We start from the raw sequence: 27,186 nt of genomic DNA on the forward strand, positions 1-27,186 counted from the left end.
CTATCATATACTGAGAAAGATACATTTAAATACATGTATTTTTGCTACCAGATACTTTAAAATAAGGAGAGAGACGACATATATTTTTTTATGTATCCCAGATACATGCGAATCCACTTAGATATAATATATCTAGAACAAATTTGACCATGAATCTTGATATACCTGGACATGCCAAAATATGATAAAATACGTAATATTCAAAGTAAAGAATATCTAGGTTATTAGCTTTCTATCCACAGCAAAGATATGATTTGCATATATTTTATTATTTTTCATAATTCACTTATAAGATTATATTGAATATATTATTTATTTAAATTTATTGGAATTTTGGACTTGGAGAGTCCTATAAATAGGACAGCAGGAGTTGTTTCAGAGTGTTCACAACTACAAGTCTACAACTAAGTTCCAACAGTTGTATTAAGAAACAAGAAATACTGTCTTAGATAGTAACACCCAAACTTTTGATATTTTCATTGTTATTCTTCTTCTACCATTGTAAATTTCATCAAAAAAATAACAATGGTGGTTTTAACAGAACCAGACATTGATCACTTACCAATAATCATCAACTCTTGCAAATCCCCCTCTTTCTTCAATGATATTCCTGTGATAGACCTCTCTAAACCCGACTCCAAGAACCTCATCGTTAAGGCCTGCGAAGAATTCGGATTCTTTAAAGTTGTAAACCATGATGTTCCTATGGAATTCATAAGTAAACTTGAATCCGAAGCCATTAAATTCTTTTCCTCTCCCCTCTCTGAGAAGCTAAAAGCAGGGCCTGCTGACCCTTTTGGTTATGGCAATAAACAAATCGGACAAAGTGGCGATATCGGTTGGGTTGAATACATTCTCCTTTCAACAAACTCTGAATTCAATTACCAGAAATTCGCATCTGTATTAGGTGTAAATCCAGAAAACATTCGGTAAGTCATTAAAACAGAGTAAAACAGGGGAAAACAGAGTGATGTCTTTAAATTTCGATTCTTGTTTTTATCATTTCTTGATTTCTGTTATTGTTATTGCAGAGCTGAGGTAAATGATTATGTGTCAGCAGTGAAGAAAATGTCATGTGAGATTCTTGAAAAGTTGGCGGAGGGATTAAAGATTCATCCGACGAATGTTTTCAGTAAGCTTTTGATGGATGAAAAGAGTGACTCTGTTTTCCGCCTGAATCATTATCCTCCATGTCCTGATATTCAAGAATTCAATGCCAAAAATTTGATTGGATTTGGAAAACATACCGATCCACAAATCATATCGGTTTTAAGATCCAACAACACTTCCGGCCTTCAAATTTTACTCAAAAATGGCAACTGGTTTTCCGTGCCACCTGATCAGAATTCATTTTTCATCAATGTTGGCGACTCATTGCAGGTACATAACATACACTCATCAAATTTTGTACTTGTCTAATGAAATAGTCGAAGTTTTATGATCGTTCATTGCTCATAAACTAAAAATCCTGAATTTGCGTGCAGGTGATGACTAATGGAAGGTTTAAGAGTGTAAAGCATAGGGTATTGACAAACAGTTTGAAATCAAGATTATCAATGATATATTTTGGAGGACCACCATTGAGTGAAAAAATAGCACCATTGCCATCACTAATGGAAGGAGAAGAAAGCAGCTTGTACAAAGAGTTTACATGGTTTGAGTACAAAAAATCTGCTTTCAAATCTAGACTAGCAGAAAACAGATTGACCCTGTTTGAGAAATTTGGAGCCTCATTGTGATATTTCCTAGCTAAGAACCAGAGATAAAGTCAGAATTTAAAGTTTATCATTTTATATGTACATATTTAAATAGATTTCTCGACAAATATACAATGTAACAATGATTTCCTTTGATATCAAAAAACTCAAATGATTTCCTTTGATAATGTAACAATGCTTTCATCGTTATTCCTTTCTTTTATCGATAAAGGTTCATCCTGAGTTACAGTATTTGAATTTGACTTTGACCCCCATTATTTTTAAAAAAAAGTTATATTACAATTTATTTGAAAAAGTTTGTGTATGTGAACCATTGATATTAAAGAGATTTTTTTTTTTATGGATAGGGTTATGAGTAGGAATTTATGAACAAGTTTGTGATAGCGTGTACTATCATCAACCAAGTTATATATATATACTGATGATACTTCACATGATTATTCCAATTTTGTTTTCACAAAAATAACAAGGAATGTTCTTGTATTTATGCTTATTTCTCACAATATTAAATGTCATCAACAATGGAACAAAAAGGAACATCACCAATGATTTGATATTTACAGCAATTCTTTATTTCTTTCAATCAAATCAACTAGAATTGACAACTGGAACACATATCAATTATGAAAAAGGTCTGTCTATGAAAATGAAGGCTGTCCATGATATTTGAAGAAACAATCTAGTGTACTGAGCTTTCGTTGCGTACGAAATTTGAGGAAATATCGGACCACAAATCTTATCTTGCATTTTCCAACAGGCTATTTCCATGTCTCGAACTAGTACATAGAATGAATCCAATTAAAGAAACAGTGAAATATACAAAAAGAGTTCATTGTTTGAATAGTTAACAACGTTATTAAAAATAAATGAACAAAGTCTTTTTTCCCCACCCTTTTTGGAGTAGGGCCGTGCCAATGCAGGCCGGCACTGTCACAAATTATGTTACAAGTTCAACCGCTTGGGTTAGCTTTAGGCGGGCACCCCTCCAAAGTTTAATAGAAGTCACTAGTCTAAGCCATGAGCCTTATTGATCGTTCATTAACCTCGTTTTAAGTGCAATGGAAGTCACCAACTTAGGTAATAGCATCTTTTATTATTTTTAAAAAAAAATGTCATTTAAAGCGGAAAGTGATATATTCAGCCACTTAATCTTATTTTTTAAGCCAAAAATAAAAGATATTAAACTCAATTCATTTTAACCAAGAGCCACCTGCCCATTCAATATTTGACTGGTAAGCTCCTTTTTAAATGATAAACACAAGGGATAAAAAGGTCCAGAATGACAAGTTTGGTACTTGTAATTGATTTTTGATCACTAGAAAATTCACTAATTGAAGCTAGATAGCTCCGTTTATGAGTTCATCTTAGATGTCTTTTTATGTTCTAGCACCCTAAAGTCTAAAGGTTTAGATTGAGCACGAGTAAGATTATTGACACGATTTAAGTGGTAGATTTGGAAGTAAGGATTGATATCTAAGTCATCAAGAGAAATTTCAAGTATTTGGGGTCAATAATTCAAGAAAATGGAGAGATTGACGATGATGTTACAGATCGTACTGAAATAGGATAGGTGAAATGGAAGTCTGCATCCAATGTCTTATGTGATAAGAATGTGCCACCAAACTTTAAAGGTAAGTTATATAAAATGGTGATCGTATCTGTCGTATTATATGGGATAGAGTGTTGGTCGGTCAAGAACCCGCAATTCAAGAATATGAGCGTCCCGGAAATGAGAATGTTGAGATGAATATGTGGATATATTAGGAGAGATAGGATTAGGAACGAAACTATTCATGATAAGGTGGGAATGGATTCCGTGGTGGACAAGATGAGGGAGATGAGACTGAGATGGTTCTAGCATGTGAAGAGAAGATGCATAGATGCCCCATTGATGAGATACGAGAGACTGACTATAGAAGGTATAAGGAGAGGTAGAGGTAGGCTAAAAAAGTTTTTGAAATAGAGGCAATTAGACAACACATGACTCACTCGAAGCTGACTAAGCATATGACCTAGATAGGAAGATATGAAGATCGAACGTTAGAAGAAGGTCAATAGGTAGTCGAGTGTTGTTTAACATACTTATCATTATATTTATAATTACTCTAAAACCATCTTATTATATTCTTCAATTTTAGTTTTATTTGTTGTTTGTTTTGCTTTAGTTATGGTATTATTTATTGTTACTTGGTCTCTTCTAGGTTGTTTCAAGGATGATTTCTTTGATACTATATTTGTTTTGCATGCTTGATTTTTAATATGTTTTATTTGAGCCGAGGGTCTATTGAAAACATCCTTTCTACATTCACAAGATAACAATAAGACTACATACGCACCATGCTCCTCAGACTCCACTTGTAAAATCACAATATTGCCTTTTTTTTTGTTTCTTCTAACTTAAATTATTTTGTTAGATTACTTAATTGTCAACAAACCAACTATCTTTTGTTCAAGAATACAGTTTGTCAATGGGGTAGTATAGATTGGTAATTGTATTCCAAATTTGATGAACCAGAGCAAAGCAAGAAGAAACTCTTAAAAACTCTTGCTTTTTTGTCCCATTGACCTAACAAACATACTTTGTAGTCATGCCCAAGTTGCCACCAAATGCTTGGCCCAAATATATATAAATTATGGCTAGATTATATGATCTAGTATAAATATTAAGTGCAAAATAAGTACTTTTTTGTATGTTTAAGATTATTTAGTGAATTTGTGTTGAACTTGAAAAATATAGAATGGTAATTCTTATCCAAACTATGGTTGTTTATGAAATTTCCTACATTTAAATATTAAAGACTCTCAACTTAAACTAGACTAGATGAAAAACATTATTTTGAGAACTTCATAATTTATTTCATGTTTTAGAAATCAAACAATGCAAAACTTATTTTTTTTTGGTTTGTAATTTTCTTTTTTCCTCAAATAAAACCTACTAAAATAAAAGGTCAAAATGTCAAGATTAGACCCGAAAGATACATTAAATTAGTGTAAAACATAGGTTCGATCGAAAATTAGATGATCATAATCACATCATCCTATATCAACAAGTCTTCTTCATCTGTCAGAAAACCTTTGTTTCCTTCTCTCCGGATATGAATGATATTCATCTTGGTGGCATCCAACAAATACTTGCAATCTCTTCTGATGTCCATTTTTTTTATGTTAAAATAATCTCTTTTGACCAATTACAATTTGAATAGGATAAAAATGACCATGTTTAGATATTTTATATATAAAAAAGATCCATCGCAAAAGAAGACATAAAAGTAAAAACAAATTTTTTTGGACGATTTTCTTTGTCCACTTTGATTGCTTTGATTTTTTTACGTCCTATTGTCTCACTTCCTTTCTTAATCATAATAATCCAATGGTTGGGTCCATCCTATCAATTTCATAGCCAATAACAGTATGCCACGTGTGTGAACATGTGATAATTAAACATCAAAATTCCCTAATTGAGTCATATGTGAGAATGACATAAGAAATTATTGTCTTGTGATATGTTCTTACCAACTAAGGAATCAAAGAGTCTTTGTTGGGTTTTAGACTTGTAGAGAAACGAGAAGAAGAAGAAAAAAAGGTATGCTGATAGTTTTCCCATGCTGGGTTTTTTACCTAAATACTTATTTTTTTCCATGTGGAGTTTACTTTTTGTGAATGAATATGAGTTAAAGATTCAATTTTTAGTACATGGTGTTGATAAAGATTGTATTTTTATCTTGAAGTGAGAAAATATGTATATTTATCTTTGTTGTGTACTATTTTCTCTTTTTTGATTTGGTTGTGTGAATTTTATTTGGTGAAGTTTAAAAAAAAAAAAAAACTTTTTAATCTTGTTTTATTAATGTTGTAGAAGGTATGAAATGTCATTTAATTTCTCTTACTTGAAAAAAGCTGAGGTTTTTTCCCTTTGAATTTTCAGTTTGAGTCATTGGTTGGTGACTACTAGACTTAACTTTTGCAATCCCCTTTATTCATTTAGATTGTTGATCTTATTTTTGGATCGTGTTATGCATAATTATGTTAGGATCGAAATAAGCAGGTGTAATGCGAAAGTTAGCAAAGCAAACCTCGAAAGACCACGAGTAAGAAGACAAACGAGAAACACACCAGAAGAGACAGATTTAACGTGGTTCGGTCAATTGACCTACGTCCACAAAGGAGATGAGCAATCCACTATATAAACATGAGAGTACAAAATATAGAGAGAAATAACCTCAACCAATTCACTCAGAATACATGGGAGGTTCACACAAGTGATAACGTATCAAGCTTGTGACCCACAAATTCTCCCCCTAACCAAAACTCTCAAAGCCCTTAAGACTACATTGTGAATGCTGATTAAGTTAGAAGGAACAAACCTATATTTATAAAGTCCTAAACCTTTCCTACAAGAAAAGGACTAGTAAAATATTAAAAACTTTTCCTAAAAGGAAAACCTATTTATGGTAAGAAATTCAGGGCAAATAAAACCCAACAAATCTCCCCCTTGGCCCGAATTTCTGACAAAATAAATTTGTCCACCTTCTTCACATAATCTTTAGGATCTTGCATCTCTTCTCCATAATCTCCTCCATCAAATCTACGTCTCGACACAGAGAACCTCTCTGAAACAATTTCTCCAACAGAGATCTTCATTACTGTCAAAAAGGTTGCGACTAGAACTACACCCGCCAAGATGAACACCCATCTGTAACCTAGTTCCATCATTGAACCATGACTCTGATACCACTTGTTAGGATCGAAATAAGCAGGTGTAATGCGAAAGTTAGCAAAGCAAACCTCGAAAGACCACGAGTAAGAAGACAAACGAGAAACACACCAGAAGAGACAGATTTAACGTGGTTCGGTCAATTGACCTACGTCCACAAAGGAGATGAGCAATCCACTATATAAACATGACAGTACAAAATATAGAGAGAAATAACCTCAACCAATTCACTCAGAATACATGGGAGGTTCGCACAAGTGATAACGTATCAAGCTTGTGACCCACAAATTCTCCCCCTAACCAAAACTCTCAAAGCCCTTAAGACTACATTGTGAATGCTGATTAAGTTAGAAGGAACAAACTTATATTTATAAAGTCCTAAACCTTTCCTACAAGAAAAGGACTAGTAAAATATTAAAACCTTTTCCTAAAAGGAAAACCTATTTATGGTAAGAAATTCAGGGCAAATAAAACCCAACAAATTACTTTTGGTACATCGGAAAGAAAAATAAACTTAGTAAAAAAATTAAAGTTTTTCATAAGCAATATGCTTAAGTTCACTAAAGAAACTTTATGTTCTAAAGTGCATGAGTCCAGAGTATTACAGGGCCTCTTGCCCTCTTCGTGATTGTGATTCTCTATAACCAAGTAGTCTCTGGATACGTGCTTTGTAGGTGTACATGAACATATTTATGAGTATGTAAGATTTGAAAAATTGCATAACTGCAATGTACAATGCTTTTGACTTAATTAGATAATTCATCTGTCTCAACTTATCTGACATTGTTTGATCGGCCACAGAATTTAAGAAATAAGGGAAGACTTTTGTGACACCTTGGATATCCACACATAATGGATCCAAGAATGTACAATGCTGCAAAGAAAGGGCGTACTATGGAAGATGGTAATTTTTCACTTGCTGATTATCTGAAAAGGGAGGAAGAAAATGGTTACCAAGTCACTCCAAAGGGAAATACAATCCTCCATGTGGCAGCTCTCTTTGGCCAACGAGGTTTCGTGGGAAAAGTCCTTAAGATTACCCCGGCATTATTATGCTATAAGAATAAGAAAAACGAAACTGCGCTTCACATTGCAGCTAATTTAGGACGAAGTGAAGTGGTGAGTAAACTACTTAGCTTAGGAGGAGAGGAGACAATACTCGTTAGGATGACGGATGACATTGGAGATACGGCCTTGCACAAGGCCGTGAGAGGTGGACACATTGACATTGTCAGGATGTTGGTGAAATTATTACTAGATCCTGAACACGACCTCCCAGCCAATAAGGCTGGGGAGACACCACTTTATTTGGCAGCAGAGTCTGGTTTTCATGATGCTTTGATTGAAATCTTGAACGTTTGCAAAGAACCAACTTATGTTGAAGGTCCATCCAATCGAACACCTCTACATGCAGCCGTAATTCAAGAACACACGGGTAAGTACCTTCTGGATGATTTCATCATATATAATATGGAAAATGATTAAATTTGTCCCTCTACTAATAGAAAGAAGCTATATTTGTCTCTAAATATACTCCTACAGGCATACTTTATGATCTTGTTAAACGAAAAAATCATTCATTTATCATCATATATCATATATATATATATAATATTTGACTAATATATCCAGAATGCGCGAGATCACTATGGCAATGGAATAAACCTTTATGTGAAGCATCTGATAAATGGGGTTGGAATTCTCTACACTATGCTGTTAAACAAGGATTGAAAGAAATAGTTTCCGATATGTTGGGATGGAAGAAATCTTTAGCCTACCTTCCGGCAGGCAGTGAAAATGACTGGACGACCGCATTTCACATCGCTGCTAGTGAAGGTGATATGTTCATAATAATTGAGTTACTAAACCACTGCCCAGATTGTTGGGAAATGCTTAATAGCAATGGCCAAAATGTATTTCATGTTGCCTTCTTGAACGGTCACGAAACGTTTTTCTATGCCTTCTATGAGTATGAAATTCGTGATAGCCTTGTTGATGAGGCAGATAATGAGGGCAATACTCCACTCCATTTGCTTGCTGCCTCTGGGAACCGTGTGCCTCGAATGATATTCTACCAGCCTATCGCAAAGAAGATGACATTTAACAAACAAAATCAGACTCCACTTGACATAGCATTGTCTCGTACATGGACAATAAAGAAGGTACTCCCTCTTGTCCATGACGGACTGGATCGGTTTTCCCCATTTCTTTGAACTGACTCAGTCCGTTGGTTTCCTTTTTTTTTTTTTTTTTTTAATCAACAATGTAAATAAGATTAGCAAAAATTATAGAATTAGAGGGGGACATGGCAACCTAACCTCTAGACACAAAAAGAGAGCATACAGAGTATTTAATGCTCCTAAGAGATCTTGTCTAAGACTAAGAGTTCTGGCACATTGAATTGCTATAGAAGTAATCAGTAGCTTTAGCCTAAACATACTGGCATCTACAAAAGTAAGAGAATCATGGGGGATCGTAGCGCCAAGAAGAGTGCTTTTTTGCTTGTTTTCAAGAGGACGGGAGCTGGATCTTATCCATTCAAAGGGAACCAATAGCCTCCTTAGGAAGGTCTTCTTTATGTAGGGAAATTTTATCTTCTTAAGGGTGGTGGCATGCTTCGCAAGAGCATCTGCAACTCCATTACTTTCTCTATAGTAGTGACCAGGGGCGGCTCAACGTAATTGAAGGCCTAAAGCGAAATCTTAATTAGAGGCCTAAAATCTAAATAAACTTCACATGCATTTATTTAAAATTTATTTTTCTTACATTTTTAAATGCAAAGTATTAGCTAATATTTTTTATATATATAAATGATTTATTCGATTTCTTTTTCAATTATTAGTTTTAAATAAGATTTTATTAATTCAACGTTGCAAAATATTATTTTACTCGGGCAATCATTATATGAATTGTTAACATAGTTCTACAAGTAATAAGTTGACAAATTTCAAATAAATATAAGAGTTAGAACCATAGCTTTGATGAAATTGATAATTTGGTTACCCCACATTTTACTATGGTTATTGTAATGCTTGAAAATCTAAGAAGAAATGGAAAAAGAATTTACAATTCAATTTGTTCAACACTTTTCGACTATTAATTGATATTTTTGACAAAATATTACTCTAACTTATCAACAATTTAAAGAAGAGAGTGTAAAAGGAGTTAAAAAGAAAATAATGTGAGTATTAGTAGAGAGAGTGTAAGAAAATAAAATAATATTTTCTTGATTTCTTCTATTTGAATGGGGTTGAAGAGAATAAAATAATAAATTTAAATATATACTTTTTATCATAAATAATTAATGTTTTTCTTTAAAAAATAAACACATAATTTATTCTTGGTAAAAAATTGAAGCCCCCTAAAATTGGGGGCTAAGGCCAATGCCTCATTTTTGTATACATAGAGCCGGCACTGGTAGTGACTATTCGTGACATCTTCTGTTGCATTTTGTGTTGCATATCATCGATTATATTTTGCAATCTTGAAAGGGTGGTTTCCTTTGATTGGTTTTTGCACTGCTTTAGTAGTGATATTTATTAAGCGTAAAGATGAAAACTGTTCATCAGTATGCTTTGTCATGATTCCTTTATTTCTGTTATTGAACTGCTTTGATCTGTTTTTCATTGAGCCGAGGGTTCTATCAGTAACAACTTCTCTACCTCCGGGGTAGGGATTATAAGGTCTACGTACACCTACCTCCGGAGTAGGGATTACACTGAGTATATTCTTGTTGTTGATAAAGATAAAAACTAGAGTAACAATGAATTATATTTTTGTGTTTTTGAAAATGACAACTATTTTGGACTATCTATTTTTGGTAAGAACGAAAATTAAATGAACCAGAGAAAGTAGTTATTAATTCATCTTTTTCTCAAGTACTATTATATTTTCATCAGCTGATCAATTTTATTACTACATGTCACATCTTAGGAGGAATTGGTAGACGATTTGTGCAGCATAAATGGACGATTGGGACAACGTGACTTCAAGGTAAAACGGAAAACAGAAACGATTGGTAACATACAACAGATGAGGAAAAAGGAGGATGATGATGACAAAGCGAAGAGAGACAAAATAGAAATAGAAAAAATTATGAAGGCAGCTGAAATACAAGTAGTTGTAGCTACTCTCCTAATGACAGTCACTTTCGCAGCTGGCTTCACATTGCCAGGAGGTTTATACAGCGATGACAGTCCTAATAAAGGGATGGCGATTCTATTAAGAAAAACAGCTTTTTCGTGCATTTGTTATTTCAGATGTCCTGGCATTTGCATTCTCAGCTGGTGCTATATTCATCTACTTCTTCATGGCAAATTGTGATGTAGCCAAAGATGAAGAATGTGAACGGGACTGGTTCAAAGTTTTAAGGAGTTATTATTGTATAGCAGGTATTTTGCAACTTTTGGCAATGGGTGCAGTTGTAATTGCATTTGTAACTGGTATGTATGCTACTTTAGCAAATTCACTTGCTCTTGCTGTTAGTGTTTGAGTCATCGGTTGTGTCTCTTTTCTTATGTACTTTTGGATTATCTTTTGGGTAGAAAGCTAAGAAGAAACTCTTAAGAGCTCTTGCTTTTTAGGCCTATTGAGCCAGCAAACATACTTTGTAGTCATGCCCAAGTTGCCACCAAATACTTGGCCCAAATATGTATTAAATTGTGGTTAGATTATATGATCTAGTATAAATATTGAGTGCTAAATAAGTACTTATTTCTATGTTCAAGTTTATTTAGTGAATTTGTATTGAACTTTGAAAAATCTAGAATGGTAATTATTCTCCAAACGATGGTTGTATATGAAATTTCCTTTCTTCAAATATTAAAGACTCTGAACTTAAACTAGACTAGATGAAAAAACATTATTTTGAGAACTTTACTATTCATGTTTTAGAAATCAAACTAGTCAAGAATTTTTTTTTTGTTTATAATTTTCTTTTTTCCTCAAATAAAACCTACTAAAATAAAAGGTCAAAATGTCAAGATTAGACCAGAAATATATATTTTGTAAAACTTTGGTTCCATAAAAAATTAAATATTCATAATCACATCGTCCTATATTAACAAGTCTTCTTCATTTATGGACTTCATTTGCCAGAAAACCTACATATTTGTTTGCTTCTCTCCGGATATGGATGATATTCATCTTGGTGGCATTAAGCAAATACTTGCAATCTCTTATGATATTTTTAGATATTTTAAATATAAAAATAAAAATCCATCATATAAAAAGACACGAAACTAAAAACAAATTTGGAACAGTTATCTTTGTCCTCTTTGATTGCTCTAATTTTTTACTTCCTCTCTGTCTCACTCCCTTTTTCTATCATTATAATCCAATGCAGAGGCGGAGCCAGAATTTTCAATAAGGAAGTTCAAAATCTATAGAAATAGACACATGAAATAGCCGAAGGGGTTTCAACATCTGCTACATATACATATAAAATTATTTTAATCATATATAAATAATATAATTTTTCGTCAAAGAGGTTCGGATGAACCCCCATTGTACAAGGTGGCTCCGCCCCTGATCCAATGGCTGCCAACCTTAAGACTTGAAGTGGGCCCATCCTATCAATTTCCTAGCCAATAATAGTATGCCACGTGTGTTAACATGTGATAATTAAACATCAAAATTCCCTAACTGAGTCATAAAGTGTGAGAATGCCATAAGAAATTATTGTCTTATGTTATGTTCTTACCAACTAAGGAATCAAAGAATCTTTGTTGGGTTTTAGATTTGTAAAGAAACAAGAAGAAGAAAAAAGATCTACAAGGGTTAAACTGGTCTTTTAGATTTTATCCATCAAAGCAAAAAAGGTATGTTGCTACCTAATCAAATCTTTCTTTAGTTTTACTGTTTTCCCATGTTGGGTTTTACCTAAATACTCATTTTTTCCATGTGGGGTTTACTTTTGGTGAATGAATATGAGTTAAAGATGGGATTTTTAGTACATAGTGTTAATAAAGATTGTGCTTTTATCTTGGAGTGAGAAAATGTGTGTATTTATCTTTGTTGTGTACTATTACCTCTTTTCTGATTTGTTTGTGTTACTTTAATTTATCGAAGTTTAAGAAAATAAATAAGACTTTTGAATCTTGTGTATTAATGTTGTAGAAGGTATGAAAATGTCATTTAATTTCTCTTACTTGAAAAAAAGATGAGGTTTTTTCCCCTTTGAATTTTCAGTTTGAGTCCTTGGTTGGTAACTACTGGACTTAACTTTTGCAATCCCCTTTCTTAATTTAGATTGTTGTTCTTATTTTTGGATGTTATGCATAATTTCTTTTGGTACATTGGAAAGAAAAATAAACTACATCAAAAAATTTAAAGTTGTTCATTAGCAATATATGCTTAAGTTCGCTAGGAGAAGAAACTTTATGTTCTTAATAGTATTACAGGGCCTCTTCATGATTGTGATTCTCCATAAACAAGTAGTCTCCAGATACGTGCTTTGTATGTGTACCTGGACATATTAATGAGTGTGTTAGTTTAAAAAAATTGCTTAAACGCAATATAACAATGCTTTTGACTTAACTAGATACTTCATTTGTCTCAATTTATGTGACATTGTTTGATCGGGCACAAAGTTTAAGATATAAGAAGACTTTTGTGACACCTTGGATATCCACACATAATGGATCCAAGCATGTACAATGCTGCAAAGAAAGGGAGTATGGAAGATGGTGATTTTTCACTTGTTGATCATCTGAAAAGGGAGGAAGAAAATGGTTACCAAGTCACTCCAAAGGGAAATACAATCCTCCATGTGGCAGCTCACTTTGGCCAACAAGGTTTCGTGGGAGAAGTCCTTAAGATTACCCCGGCGTTATTATGCTATAAGAATAAGAAAAATGAAACTGCGCTTCACATTGCAGCTAATTTAGGACAAAGTGAAGTGGTGAGTGAACTACTTAGCATAGAAGGAAAGGAGACACTTGTGAGGATGACGGATGACATTGGAGATACTGCCTTGCACAAGGCCATTAGAAGTGGACACATTGACATTGTCAGGATGTTGGTGAAAGTATTACTAGATCCTGAACACGACTTTCCAGCCAATAAGGCTGGGAAGACACCACTTTATTTGGCAGCAGAGTCTGGTTTTCATGATGCTTTGATTGAAATCTTGAACGTTTGCAAGGAACCAACTTATGTTGCAGGTCCATCCAATCGAACGCCTCTACATGCAGCCGTAATTCAAGAACACACGGGTGAGTACCTCCTGGATGATTTCATCATATATAATATGGAAAATGATTAAATTTGTCCCTCTACTAATAAAAAGAAGCTATCTTTGCCTTTGGTTAAATTTATTTCAATAAATATACTTCTACAGTCATACTTTATGATCTTGTTGAACGGAAAAATCATCCATTTATCATCATCATATATAATATTTGACATATATATCCAGAATGCGTGAGATCACTATGGCAATGGAATAAACCTTTATGTGAAGAACTTGATAGATGGGGTTGGAATTCACTACACTATGCTGTTAAACAAGGATTGAAAGAAATAGTTACCAATATGTTAGTGTAACGACCCATTTGGTCATTTTGAGTACTAATGCGTTTTATTTCATAAAAGACTTTTTCGATAGATTCTAAATGGGTATTTTGGACTATTCGTAACTACAATATGAAATTTGTGGGGTAGTTTTAATAAATTACTTAGTTGGTGGTTAAATAAAATAACATAAAATTAATAGTGGATCACTTTTATTATTTTTATAATTGATCTTGTATAACAATTAGGGTTATAAACAATCAATAGAAGAAGAAAAGTTAGGCCAAACAGAGTAGTGGTCGGTAGCACACGTTAATATTTATATGTTAAAATTGGATTGGGTCTAGGCTAGACATATAGTAATATGGGTGTCTATGGACTCATTTACTTATGGATTATGCATGTTTAATAGATTGTAAACGTTTGGAGGCATTGAGGAAAGGAAAAGCTTTGGAAAAGTAGCTTGCTTGACTTTGGTTCTTCGGTGGAGGTAGGTTATGGTTTGTTTTATTTGATAGATAAACTCTTAATAGCGATTGATATGCATTGAATGATATTGTGAAGTTTTCTATGTACTTGACTGTGTGATTATGTGGCTTGGTTGTGTGGTTTGTGATTGGTCTAAAATCCTGAGACCGTGAGATTTATAATCTGAAAACCTTTCTATTGAAGTTATGCCTTGAATAAAGAGGGCTTGATGTAATATTATTAATGAACTGAAAAGTAGTGATAATAAATGATAAATTAATAATATTTTGGATCGGAGTGTCACGTTCCGACACAGTATTATTGGACCGGAGTGTCACGTTCCGACACGGATAATTGGATTGGAGTGTCACGCTCCGACACGGTAACCTTAAAGGAAAAAGATATTGAATTAACTTAATGTACTCAATCTCAATGAACGCATTCCCAAACGAGTGTGATGTAGAGGCATGAGTCCTCGTGTGTGTGCTTGATATTGTGATTGATTACGTACTTGCTTCAACTGTTACTTGTTCATGTTGTGGTTTCTTATCACCTGCTAAGTGCTATAGTTGACTTTATACTATTATTCATTGTATATTAGTTTCTATTTTGGGTTGGCCGATGATACCTACTCAGTACGTGTTCCTTGTACTGACCCCTACTTGTGTTTTCTTCGTTTTTCTTTTGTGGAATGCAGCAAGTGTACCATCAATTTCGACTCGCCCTCAGCTCTAGCCAGTCTCCAGCACATCAGATTTCAGGGTGAGCTATTCCTTCTAGCTCGTGCTGGATTCTCTCAGTTATGGTGTGATGTCCTTGAATTTCGGACATGGACCATCGTATTTACTTATTTTGGGGTCTCTAATACTTTTAGACTTGATATGTTAAGAGCAGATGTCCTTGATGTGATGACTTTCAGATTTTGGGGATAATATGTAATAGACTTTAGAGGTTTATTTGATTGGTTACTTTAATAAGTTTTGGAGCTTCCGCGTTATTGTTGTTAGTCGTAGTTAAATTATTAGTATATGTTGGGGTTTAGATTCCTTGGTCCGCCCACTTAAGAGGTGAAGTGTGGGTGCCACTCATGACTCAATTTGGGTCGTGACAGTTAGGATGGAAGAAATCTTTAGCCTACCTTCCGGCTGGCAGTGAAAATGACTGGACGACAACGTTTCACATTGCAGCTAGTGAAGGTGATATGTTGATGATATTTGAGTTATTAAGCCACTGCCCAGATTGTTGGGAAATGCTTAATAGCAATGGTCAAAATGCACTTCATGTTGCCTTATTAAACGGTCACGAAATGTTCGTCTCTGTCTTCTATGGGTCTGGATTTTGTAATAGCCTTGTTGATGAGGCAGATAATGAAGGCAATACTCCACTCCATTCGCTTGCTGCCTCTGGGGACAATGTGCCGCAAATGATATTAGACCATCCTAGAGCAAAGAAGATGGCATTTAACAAACAAAATCAGACTCCACTTGACATAGCATTGTCTCGCACATGGACAACAAAGAAGGTACTCCCTCTTGTCCGTGACGGTTTTCCCTCACTTCTGTTGAATTTTGTGTCGAATATCATGCAATCTTGATGGGTGGTTTCAATTTGGTTGGTTTTTGCACTGCTTTAGTAGTGATCTTTATTGAGTAAGGGTGCTTTGTCATGATTCCTTCATTTCTGTTATTAAACTGCTTTGATCCGTTTTTCATTGAGTCGGGGGTCTATCGGAAACAACATTTCTACCTCCATGGTAGGGATAAGGTCTGAATACACCTACCTCTGGAGTAGGGATTACACTGAGTATATTCTTGTTGTTGTTGTTGGTAAAGATAAAAACTAGAGTAACAATGAATCATATCTTGTGTTTTTTAAAATGACAGTCTATCGATTTTTAGTAAGAACGAAAATAAAATGAACCGAAGGATGCAGTTATTAATTCCACTTTTTCTCAAGTACTATTATATTATACACTATATCTTTCACCAGCTAGCTGATCAATTTTATTACTACATGTCACATATATTAGGAGAAATTGGTACGTGATTTTTGCAGCATAAATGGACAATTGGTACAACGTGACTTCATGGTAAAACGGAAAGCGGAACCAATCGGGAACATACAACAGATGAAGGAGGATGATGATGACAAAGCTAAAAGAGTCAAAATAGAAATCGAAAAATTTATAAGGTCAACTCAACTACATGTAGTTGTAGCTACTCTAATAATGACAGTCACGTTCGCAACTGGTTTCACATTACCAGGAGGTTTAGACAGCAATGACGGTCCTAATAGAGGGATGGCAATTCTATTAAAGAGAGCAGCGTTCCGTGCATTTGTTATTTCGGATGTCCTGGCATTTTCATGTTCAGCTACTGCTATATTCATCTATTTCTTCATGGCAGATATGGATACAGACTACCATGAACAACCTAAATGGGACTGGTTCAAAATATTTCAGAGGAGCTATAATATAGCAAGTTATTTGCAACTTTTGGCAATTTGTGCAGTTGTAGTTGCATTTGTAACTGGTATGTATGCTACTTTAGAAAATTCACTTGCTCTTGCTGTTAGTGTTTGTGTCATTGGTTGTGTCTCTTTGCTTATGTACTTTCCGATTATCATTTGGGTATAGCTAGGAGAGGTGTGCTTACTAGTAGTACTCGAACGACGTACATAACCTTAATTTGAGGTAATCAGGTGTGCTTAGCATTCGAGCAAGTCTCTGTTGTCTAATATAGATAGGAGATCAAACTTAATACTATTTTTTCCTTCATGTATAGAGACACATGATTGTGATTTGTGAATGATACTATTTGTTCTAGCATGATTTGCTAGACTTATTTTTCCCATTCCTCTTGTTATTGTTTCGAAATGAAGTAAATCAATTTGTGATTTATCAACACGTCTATATTTATTCAACAAGATCCAATATTTAGCTTGATTTCTTTAGGAGGCAATGTATGTAGCCATGTGTTTGTCTAAAAAAGTGTACCATGAGTCTATTTACTTGAGTGTATAAATTGTACTTAGAACTTTAGGACTCTTGTGTGAATAAGTAAAGCATGATGAAATCTTCAAGTAATATAGATCTATTCCCTTCTCGAGCCGTGTAATTTTACATGATATCAGAGCTCTAAACATAGAAGCTACGTTGTACAAATTTCTATCCAAAAACAATGGCCTCTAGTTCCCTTTAACCCTCCTTGTCTCTTTTCGCCTCTGCCCTGCATCATCTCATGGTTGTTTGTCCTATTATCTCTAGGGACGTAAGTTTAACGACTTGGATCGATGTTAAGCAAAGGACACTTCAAAGTGAAATGAAAGTCACCAACCTAGGCCATGGGCCTTATTGATCGCTCACCAACCTATATCATTTTTGATAATGTGATAAGTCACTTATCTTTTGTTATTATTTTTTTTAAAAGGCCATGCAAGGCGAAAATTAATACATTCAGCCACTTTACTTTAATTTTTAAGCCAAAAAAATAAATATTAAACCCAATTGATCATTTTAACCAAAAATCACCTAACCACCCCATGGGGCGGACCTACGTGGGTGTCAGGGGTTCATTTGAACACTCTCGTCAAAAAATTACACAATATATATAAGATAAATTTTCTGTATTTAATTTTGAACTCCCTCACAAACAAGAAGTAAAGAGTGGCGTAGTGTAGACCTCTTTAAATTGACTCTCATGTTTAGGGTTCAAATCCCATTTTGAACATTATATTTTTAGCTTCTCTTCATTTAATTTTGGGAACAATCTTTCACTTTTTTTATTATTATAAAAAATAAAGTGCTAAAATAATATATTTAAACCCAAATAATCCTAAGGGTCCATTCCAAAAGGCTAAAAATCACTTTTCATCTTCCCAAATCCCTAAATCAGTTCATTAGTTCTTCCCCCAAGACTCAAGAGCCAAATATTAAATCACTTTTCAGGTCTCTTCCAATGGAACTAACTTTCTGTATCTATAAACTATATACTACTACTTTCTTGGAATTGTGTTTTGTTGGTTTATCCGCACATTTATACTTTTATTATTTTTCGAACCCCTGAATGAAAATTCTAGATCCGCCACTCGCCCACCCAATATTTGACCGGTAATCTCCTTTATACATTGATAAACACAAGGCTAAAAACGTCCAAATTGACAAGTCAAAATTAATTAAATTCATATAACTACAAGTAAGGTTGTTCATGGTTATGGTTAAAAAAATCAGACCGAACCATGTGCAAGTCGAACCAAACCGATTAGAAAAACTGATATTTGGTTTGGTTTGATTTTAAATTTTGAAAACCAATACTATTTGGTTTGGTTTTGATTTTACTAAAAAATAACTGCAAAAAAAACCAAACCAAACCGATAAATTAGATATATAAATTTGTAATTATTTATATATTATTCATAAATAAAATATAGATATTTTGTTAAATTTAATGAACTTAGTCTTTTAACTTTACCATTTTCTCAAGTCCAACACTTAAATTCTAGTCCAACTATTACAATCCTAAGTCCAAGTTCATCAAAATCCATTACTTTAAGGGGTCGTTTGCAAGGCCGGCTCTTGCCTTGGTAAAATAAGGCTCATGCCTTAGGCTCCCAAATTTTTAACAAAAATAAATTATGTGTTAAAATGTTTATATAAAAATTATTTCAAAAAAAATGTTTATAGAAAAAAATGATTATTTATGATAAAAAGTATATATTTTTTAAAATGATATTATTTTACTCAGTTTAACATATGTTGTCCTTTGTTAAAAATAAGAATTAATAGTGAAAAGTATTGAACAAAGCGAATTACAAATTCTTTTTTATTTCGTTTCAAGCATTACAACAGACTTATAAAAATGGGGTAAATCAAGTCATCATCTTCTTGAATAAGATTCTATGGTTTTCACTCTTATCTTTATTTAATATTTGTCATCTTTACTTATAGAATTATGTTAACCATTCATATAATAATTACACCACTGCAAGTATTACTAATACATTCTATTAAGCATTATTAATACGGAAAAGGGTAAAAAATACCCTTAAACTATTCGAAATAGATCATATTTACCCTTAAATTATATTTCAGCTCAAACTACCCTTTCCGTCAAACTATTGGGTCAAAAGTGCCCTTCTTATTAACGGAAGTTGTTAAATGCCATGTGGATGCCGGTGCAGCGATTTAAAAAAAAAACAAATTTAACAAATTCGCTGCCTTAGCAGCGATTTTAAGAGAAAAACAATTTTTAAAAAATCGACAAAATCGCTGCTGGGCAGCGATTTTTGTTTATTTTAATGGAGTAGACGGAGTTAATTTTCTTCGAAGGATATCGCTCTCTCAGGAGCGATTTTACCCTTTTGGTTAAAAAATAAAATTGACGTGCCCTTTTGAAATTTTTGACAATTTTTTTTATCCTTTTGGCTCCGGACTCCTAAATTAATAGATAGTACTAAATTATGTTGGAACTGCTATGAAGTGAAGATCAATTTAAGATTCAAAAGTTTATGAGCTTTGCATAAATTTCAAGTTAGTATCACAATAATAATTGATTTCTTAATTAAATATTTATAAATATTTAATTTATATATTTGGACAAAAATTATTAAATTTATATGAAATCGTAACTGAGCTTCTATATCCTCCCCAAATTACTATATAATTTATTTCTTCTAGGAGATGAAATTAAATAATACCAAGTTGGATGATTAAGATGGAATATTTAGGATAAAAGTTGAGATTAAATGTATACCTTCAATCAAAAAATATAATTTTAATCATTAGATATTTTAAGATAATTAGATCCAAAGTATATTGAATTATTGATGAGTGTAGTTCATTTTTATTAATATTTTTTACTTATATATATATAGAGACAATATAACTTTTTGTCATCATCATTGGATATTATAACTTGTAGCAGGATACTTTTTAAAAAAAAGTAATATCAAACACTTTTGGAAGGAGTGGAGAGGGGGCGAAGTCTGAATTTTTTAAAAATACATTATAAATAAAATTGAAAAAATAGAAGGACGGGGTTATTGGGGGGGGGGGGGGGTAGGAGAATAGTTATACTTTATAATTTAGTTTTTAACTAATATTGATAGTTTATTTAATTTTTATCAAAGTGAAATGCTATGTCTATGTGGTAAAATTTTGCAAATAAAAGAAAGAGTGTATTACTTAGATGTGTTTCTCAAACTGATAAGTGATAATTTAGGTATAAAACTTTTTCTAGCCAATAATAGTATGTCACGTGTGTAAACATGCATAAAAATTCCCTTGAGTCATAAAGTGTGAGAATGGTATAAGAAATTATTGTTCTCTCTTTATGTTATGTTCTTACCAACTAAGGAGTCAAAGAATCTTTGTTGGGTTTTAGACTTGCAGAGAAACAAGAAGAACAAAATACCTACAAGGGGTTAAAAACTGGTCTTTTGGATTTTATCCATCAAAGAAAAAAAAGGTATGTTGAAGAGCTACCTACCTAATCAAATCTTTCTTTAGTATTACAGTTTTCCCATGTTTGTGTTTTACCTAAATCCTCATTTTTTCCATTTGGGGTTTGCTTTTTGTGAATGAATATGAGTTAAAGATTGGATTTTTAGTACATGGTGTTGATAAAGATTGTGTTTTTATCTTGGAGTAAGAAAATGTGTATATTTATCTTTGTTGTGTAGTATTTCCTCTTTTTTGATTTGTCTGTCTAATTTAATTTGTCGACATTTAAGTAAATAAATAAAGACTTTTAAATCTTGTGCTATTAAACTAAAGATCCATGTTGTAGAATATATGAAAATGTTGTGAAAATTTTGAATTAATGAACTGCTAAAGAAAAAAGAAAAAAATATTTTCTTTTAAATGGACTTGAAAGGAAAATTAGAAAAATCAATTGAAACTGAGTACCATTTTACTTTCAGAATGCCCTCTAGTAAGATTCTCTTACTTGATTCAGATTGTTGCTCTTATTTTTGGATGTTATGCATAATTTCTTTTGGTACATTAGAAAGAAAAATAAACTCAATAAAAAATTTAAAGTGTTCATAACCAATATGCTTAAGTTCGCTATGTACGTGTACCTGAACGTATTAATGAGTATGTAAGTTTTAATTTTTTTGGATAAATGCAATATAACAATGCTTTTGACTTAAGTAGATACTTTATTTGTCTAAATTTATGTGACATTGTTTGATCAGACACAGAATTTAAGAAATAAGGGAAGACTTCATTTGTCTAAATTTATGTGACATTGTTTGATCGGACACAGAATTTAAGAAATAAGGGAAGACTTTTGTGACACCTTGGATATCCACACATAATGGATCCAAGAATGTACAATGCTGCAAAGAAAGGGAGTACAATGCTGCAAAGAAAGGGATTACTATGGAAGATGGTGATTTTTCAGTTGTTGATTATCTGAAAAGGGAGGAAGAAAATGGTTACCAAGTCACTCCAAAGGGAAATACAATCCTTCATGTGGCAGCTCTCTTTGGCCAACGAGGTTTCGTGGGAAAAGTCCTTAAGATTACCCGGCATTATTATGCTATAAGAATAAGAAAAATGAAACTGCGCCTCACATTGCAGCTAATGTAGGACAAAGTGGAGTGGTAAGTGAACTACTTTGCTTTGAAGGAGTGGAGACACTCGTGAGGATGGATGACATTGGAGATACGGCCTTGCACAAGGCCGTGAGAGGTGGACACACTGACATTGTCTGGATGTTGGTGAAATTATTACTAGATCCTGAACATGACTTCCCAGCCAAGAAGGCTGGGGAGACACCGCTTTATTTGGCAGCGGAGTCTGGTTTTCATGATGCTTTGATTAAAATCTTGAACGTTTACAAAGAACCAACTTATGTTGCAGGTCCATCCAATCGAACACCTCTACATGCAGCTGTAATTAAAGAACACACAGGTAAGTACCTTCTGGATGATTTCATCATATATAATATGGAAAATAATTAAATTTGTCCCTCTACTAATAGAAAGAAACTATATTTGTGTTTGGTTAAAAAAAATTCAATAAATATACTCCTACAGGCATACTTTATGATCTAGTTAAACCAAAAAATCATCCATTTATCATCATATATCATATATAATATTTGACTAAAATATCTAGAATGCGCGAGATCACTATGGCAATGGAGTAAACCTTTATGCGAAGAAGCTGATAAATGGGGTTGGAATTCACTGCACTATGCTGTTAAACAAGGATTGAAAGAAATAATTTCCGATATGTTGGGATGGAAGAAATCTTTAGCCTACCTTCCGGCTGGCAGTGAAAATGATTGGACGACAGCATTTCACATTGCAGCTAGTGAAGGTGATGTATTGATGATATATGATTTATTAAACCACTGCCCAGATTGTTGGGAAATGCTTAATTGCAATGGCCAAAATGCACTTCATGTTGCCTTATTGAACTATCACGAAATGTTTGTCCATGCCTTCCTTGGGTCTGGAATTTGTGATAGCCTTGTTGATGAGGCAGATAATGAGGGCAATACTCCACTCCATTTGCTTGCTGCCTCTGGGAACCGTGTGCCTCAAATGATATTAGACCATCCTAGCGCAAAGAAGATGATATTTAACAAACAAAATCAGACTCCACTTGACATAGCATTGTCTCGTACATGGACAATAAAGAAGGTACTCCCTCTTGTCCATGACGGACTGGATCGGTTTTCCCCATATCTTTGAACTGGCTCAGTCCGTTGGTTTCCTTTTTTTTTTTGTTAATCAACAATGTAAATAAGATTAGCAAAAATTACAGAATTAGAGGGGGACATGGCAACCTAACCTCTAGACACAAAAAGAGAGCATACAGAGGAGTTAATGCTCCAAAGAGATCTTGTCTAAGACTAAGAGTTCTGGCACATTGAATTGCTATAGAAGTAATCAGTAGCTTTAGCCTAAACATACTGGCATCTACAAAACAGTGTTTTTTTGCTCGTTTTCGAGAGGACGGGAGCTGGATCTTACCATTCAAAGGGGGCCAATAGCCTCGTTAGGAAGATCTTCTTTTATGTATGAAAATTTTATCTTCTTAAAGGGTGGTGGCATGCTTCGCAAGAGCATCTGCAACTCCATTACTTTCTCTATAGTAGTGACTAATCGTGCTTTCCTTTGGTTGGTTCTTGCACTGCTTTAGTAGTGATATTTATTGAGTAATGGTAAAGATTAAAACTGTTCACCAGCATGCTTTGTCATGATTCCTTTATTTCTGTTATTGGACTGCTTTGATCTGTTTTTCATTGAGTCGAGGGTTCTATCGGAAACAACTTCTCTACCTCCAGGTAGGGATCATAAGGTCTGCATACACCTACCTCTGGAGTAGGGATTACACTGAGTATATTCTTCTTGTTGTTGGTAAAGATGTTTTCTAAAATGACAACTATTTTCGACTATCTATTTTTAGTAATGACGAAAATAAAATGAACTAGAAGGAGTAGTTATTAATTCATCTTTTTCTCAAGTAGCATTATATTATCTTTCACCAGCTGACCAACTTTGTTACTACATTTCACATCTTAGGAGAAATTGGTAGGCGATTTGTGCAGCATAAATGGACGATTGGGACAACGTGACTTCAAGGTAAAACGGAAAACAGAAACGATTGGTAACATACGACAGATTAGGAAGGAGGATGATCAGGACAAAGCTAAGAGAGACAAAATAGAAATAGAAAAATTTATGAAGGCAGCTCAAATACAAGTAGTTGTAGCTACTCTCCTAATGACAGTCACTTTCGCAGCTGGCTTCACATTGCCAGGAGGTTTATACAACGATGACAGTCCTAATAAAGGGATGGCGATTCTATTAAGAAAAACAGCGTTTCGTGCATTTGTTATTTCAGATGTCCTGGCATTTTCATTCTCAGCTGGTGCTATATTCATCTACTTCTTCATGGCAGATTGTGATGTAGACGGAGAGGAAGAATGTAAACGGGACTGGTTCAAAGTTTTAAGGAGTTATTATTATATAGCAGGTATTTTGCAACTTTTGGCAATGGGTGCTGTTGTAATTGCATTTGTAACTGGTATGTATGCTACTTTAGCAAATTCACTTGCTCTTGCTGTTACTGTTTGTGTCATTGGTTGTGTCTCTTTTGTTATGTACTTTTGGATTATCATTTGGGTATAGAAAACCAAGAAGAAACTCTTAAGAGCTCTTGCTTTTTAGGCCTATTGAGCCAACAAACATACTTTGTAGTCATGCCCAAGTTGCCACCAAATATGTATTAATTTATGGTTAGATTATATGATCTAGTATAAATATTGAGTGCTAAATAAGTACTTCTTTCTATGTTCAAGTTTATTTATTGAATTTGTATTAAACTTTGAAAATTCTAGAATGGTAATTATTCTCCAAACTATGGTTGTGTATGAAATTTTCTTTTTTTCAAAAATTAAAGACTCTTAACTTAAACTAGACTAGATGAAAAAACATTATTTTGAGAACTTTACTATTCATGTTTTAGAAATCAAACTATTCAAGACTTCTTTTTTTTTTGTTTATAATTTTCTTTTTTCCTCAAATAAAACCTACTAAAATAAAAGGTCAAAATGTCAAGATTAGACAGAAATATATATTTTGTAAATCTTGGGTTCCATAAAAAATTAAATATTCATAATCACATCGTCCTATATTAACAAGTCTTCTTCATTTATGGACTTCATTTGTCAGATAACCTACCTATTTGTTTGCTTCTCTCCGGATATGGATGATATTCATCTTGGTGGCATCAAGTAAATACTTGCAATCTCTTATGACGTCCATTCTTTTATGCGGAAATAATCTCTTTTGACCAATTACAATTTGGATAGAAAAAAATGACCGCGTTTAAATATTTTATATATAGAAAATAAAGATCCATCACAAAAGAAACATAAAACTAAAAACAAATTTTGGACTATTTTCTTTGTCCTTTTTTATTGCGTAATATTTTACTTCCTCTCTGTCTCAGTCCCTTCTCTATCATCATAATCCAATGGTTGTTAATTGTTATCCTTGAGACTTGAAGTGGGTCCATCCTATCAATTTCCTAGCCAATAGTAATATGCCACGTGTATGAACATGTGATAATTAAGGCAACATCAAAATTCCCTAATTGAGTCATAAAGTGTGAGAATGCCATAAGAAATTATTGTATTATGTTATGTTCTTACCAACTAAGGAATCAAAGAATCTTTGTTGGGTTTTAGCGTTGTAGAGAAAAGAAGAAAAAAACACCTATAAGGGTTAAACTGGTCTTTTATATTTTATCAATCAAAGAAAAAAAAGGTATGTTGAAGAGCTACCTAATCAAATCTTTCTTTCGTTTTACTGTTTTCCCATGTTGGGTTTTACCGAAATACTCATTTTTTGCATGTGGGGTTTACTTTTGGTGAATGAATATGAGTTAAAGATGGGATTTTTAGTACATAGTGTTGAAAAAAGATAGTGTTTTTATCTTGGAGTGAGAAAATGTGTATTTATCTTTATTGTGTACTATTTCCTCTTTTCTAATTTGTTTGTGTTACTTTAATTTGTCGAAGTTTAAGAAAATAAATAAGACGTTTGAATCTTGTGTTATTAATGTTGTAGAACGTATGAAAATGTCATTTAATTTCTCTTACTTGAAAAAAAGCTGAGGTTTTTTCCCCTTTGAAATTTCAGTTTGAGTCATTGGTTGGTAACTACTGGACTTAACTTTTGCAATCTCCTTTCTTAATTTAGATTGTTGATCTTATTTTTGGATGTTATGCATAATTTCTTTTGGTACATTGGAAAGAAGAATAAACAACATAATTTTTTTTTAAAGTTGTTCATAACCAATATGCTTAAGTTCGCTAGGAGAAGAAACTTTATGTTCTTAATAGTACTAGTTTCTGGCAGCGTGCGTTGCACGTTTATCCCTTACTATTGTTATATAATTTAAAAATGTGTTATATATCAAATAGAAAATGCTTAAATCAACAATATTAATTTTACCAATTACATTTCATGTATTAAATAAAATACATAAAAAGGGATTGAGCATTTGGCATCAAACAAGTATGTGAAATTAATTAAGATAATATAGTCTCTTAACTCTGTGTCACTGTGTGTGTGTCTTTTTTATGAACTAAATATCATTGATAACCTTTTATAGCCATGAATGGATTAAAAAAAATCATGCAGGCTTATTGACAAGATTGCCTATTTTATTTTAATGAGAAACGGAGCGTGAAATATTTGTATTATTTAAGTAAAATTTTAGAATTAAAAGGCTAATCAAAGAATACATGAAGATACACTTTCAAAATTTTACAAGATTAAAAAGCAATTACATCCAAAATATAAAAGTGACAGATAAAGAATTAACAAACTAGACTTCATACATACAACTATTCCAAAAGCTCATAATAATAGCTAAAAGATCACAACACCACAATGAGTTCATTAGAAATGCAAAAGAAATTATAAAAAAAACAATAATCTTCCTAATGGAGAATCGAAAGAGATATGAGGACTTAGGCATATCTAAAAAGAAGTCTTCTCCCATGTATTCTATTTACTCCTTTATACCATTCTTCCTATCTTTTTTGCCTATCATATATAGATGCGATAGTTTTTTTGATTATCCTCTTTTCAAGTTGAATGACATGAGTTTCTTTCATTTTTCAATGGTTATCATTTCGTTCTTAAATAGTAGTGAAAATGTCTGTTCAAATTCCATTTTCAGTTCTAAATAATAATCTTTTAATATATAGATGGGAAGATGAAAAATACAAATCATAATTAGACTAA

At 33.1% G+C, this 27,186-nt stretch overlaps 2 protein-coding genes, 1 non-coding gene and 1 pseudogene across 3 annotated transcripts; 3 read left to right on the top strand and 1 right to left on the bottom strand.

Moving 5' to 3' along the window:
- Positions 1–398: 398 nt before the first annotated feature.
- LOC125839316 (gibberellin 2-beta-dioxygenase 1-like) lies at positions 399–1,894 on the top strand. Its single transcript, XM_049518309.1, has 3 exons — positions 399–929; positions 1,032–1,380; positions 1,485–1,894. Exons 1-3 carry the CDS (start codon positions 526–528, stop codon positions 1,737–1,739), a joined length of 1,008 nt encoding a protein of 335 aa, XP_049374266.1. The 5' UTR covers positions 399–525; the 3' UTR covers positions 1,740–1,894.
- Positions 1,895–2,617: 723 nt separating this feature from the next.
- On the bottom strand, positions 2,618–2,775 carry LOC125839373 (U1 spliceosomal RNA). Its single transcript, XR_007443679.1, has one exon. It is a non-coding gene; the product is annotated as a U1 spliceosomal RNA (small nuclear RNA).
- Positions 2,776–7,599: 4,824 nt separating this feature from the next.
- On the top strand, positions 7,600–10,984 carry LOC125839208 (ankyrin repeat-containing protein At5g02620-like; annotated as a pseudogene).
- Positions 10,985–13,047: 2,063 nt separating this feature from the next.
- On the top strand, positions 13,048–24,558 carry LOC125839308 (ankyrin repeat-containing protein ITN1-like). The gene is made up of 4 exons (XM_049518297.1): positions 13,048–13,595; positions 22,277–22,327; positions 22,535–23,064; positions 23,950–24,558. Exons 1-4 carry the CDS (start codon positions 13,070–13,072, stop codon positions 24,556–24,558), a joined length of 1,716 nt encoding a protein of 571 aa, XP_049374254.1. The 5' UTR covers positions 13,048–13,069.
- Positions 24,559–27,186: the final 2,628 nt, after the last annotated feature.

This window comes from Solanum verrucosum, unplaced genomic scaffold (genome assembly GCF_900185275.1).
Source record: "Solanum verrucosum unplaced genomic scaffold, falcon-dt-bn FXZP01000170.1, whole genome shotgun sequence".
In the NCBI taxonomy this organism is placed as follows: Eukaryota; Viridiplantae; Streptophyta; class Magnoliopsida; order Solanales; family Solanaceae; genus Solanum; species Solanum verrucosum.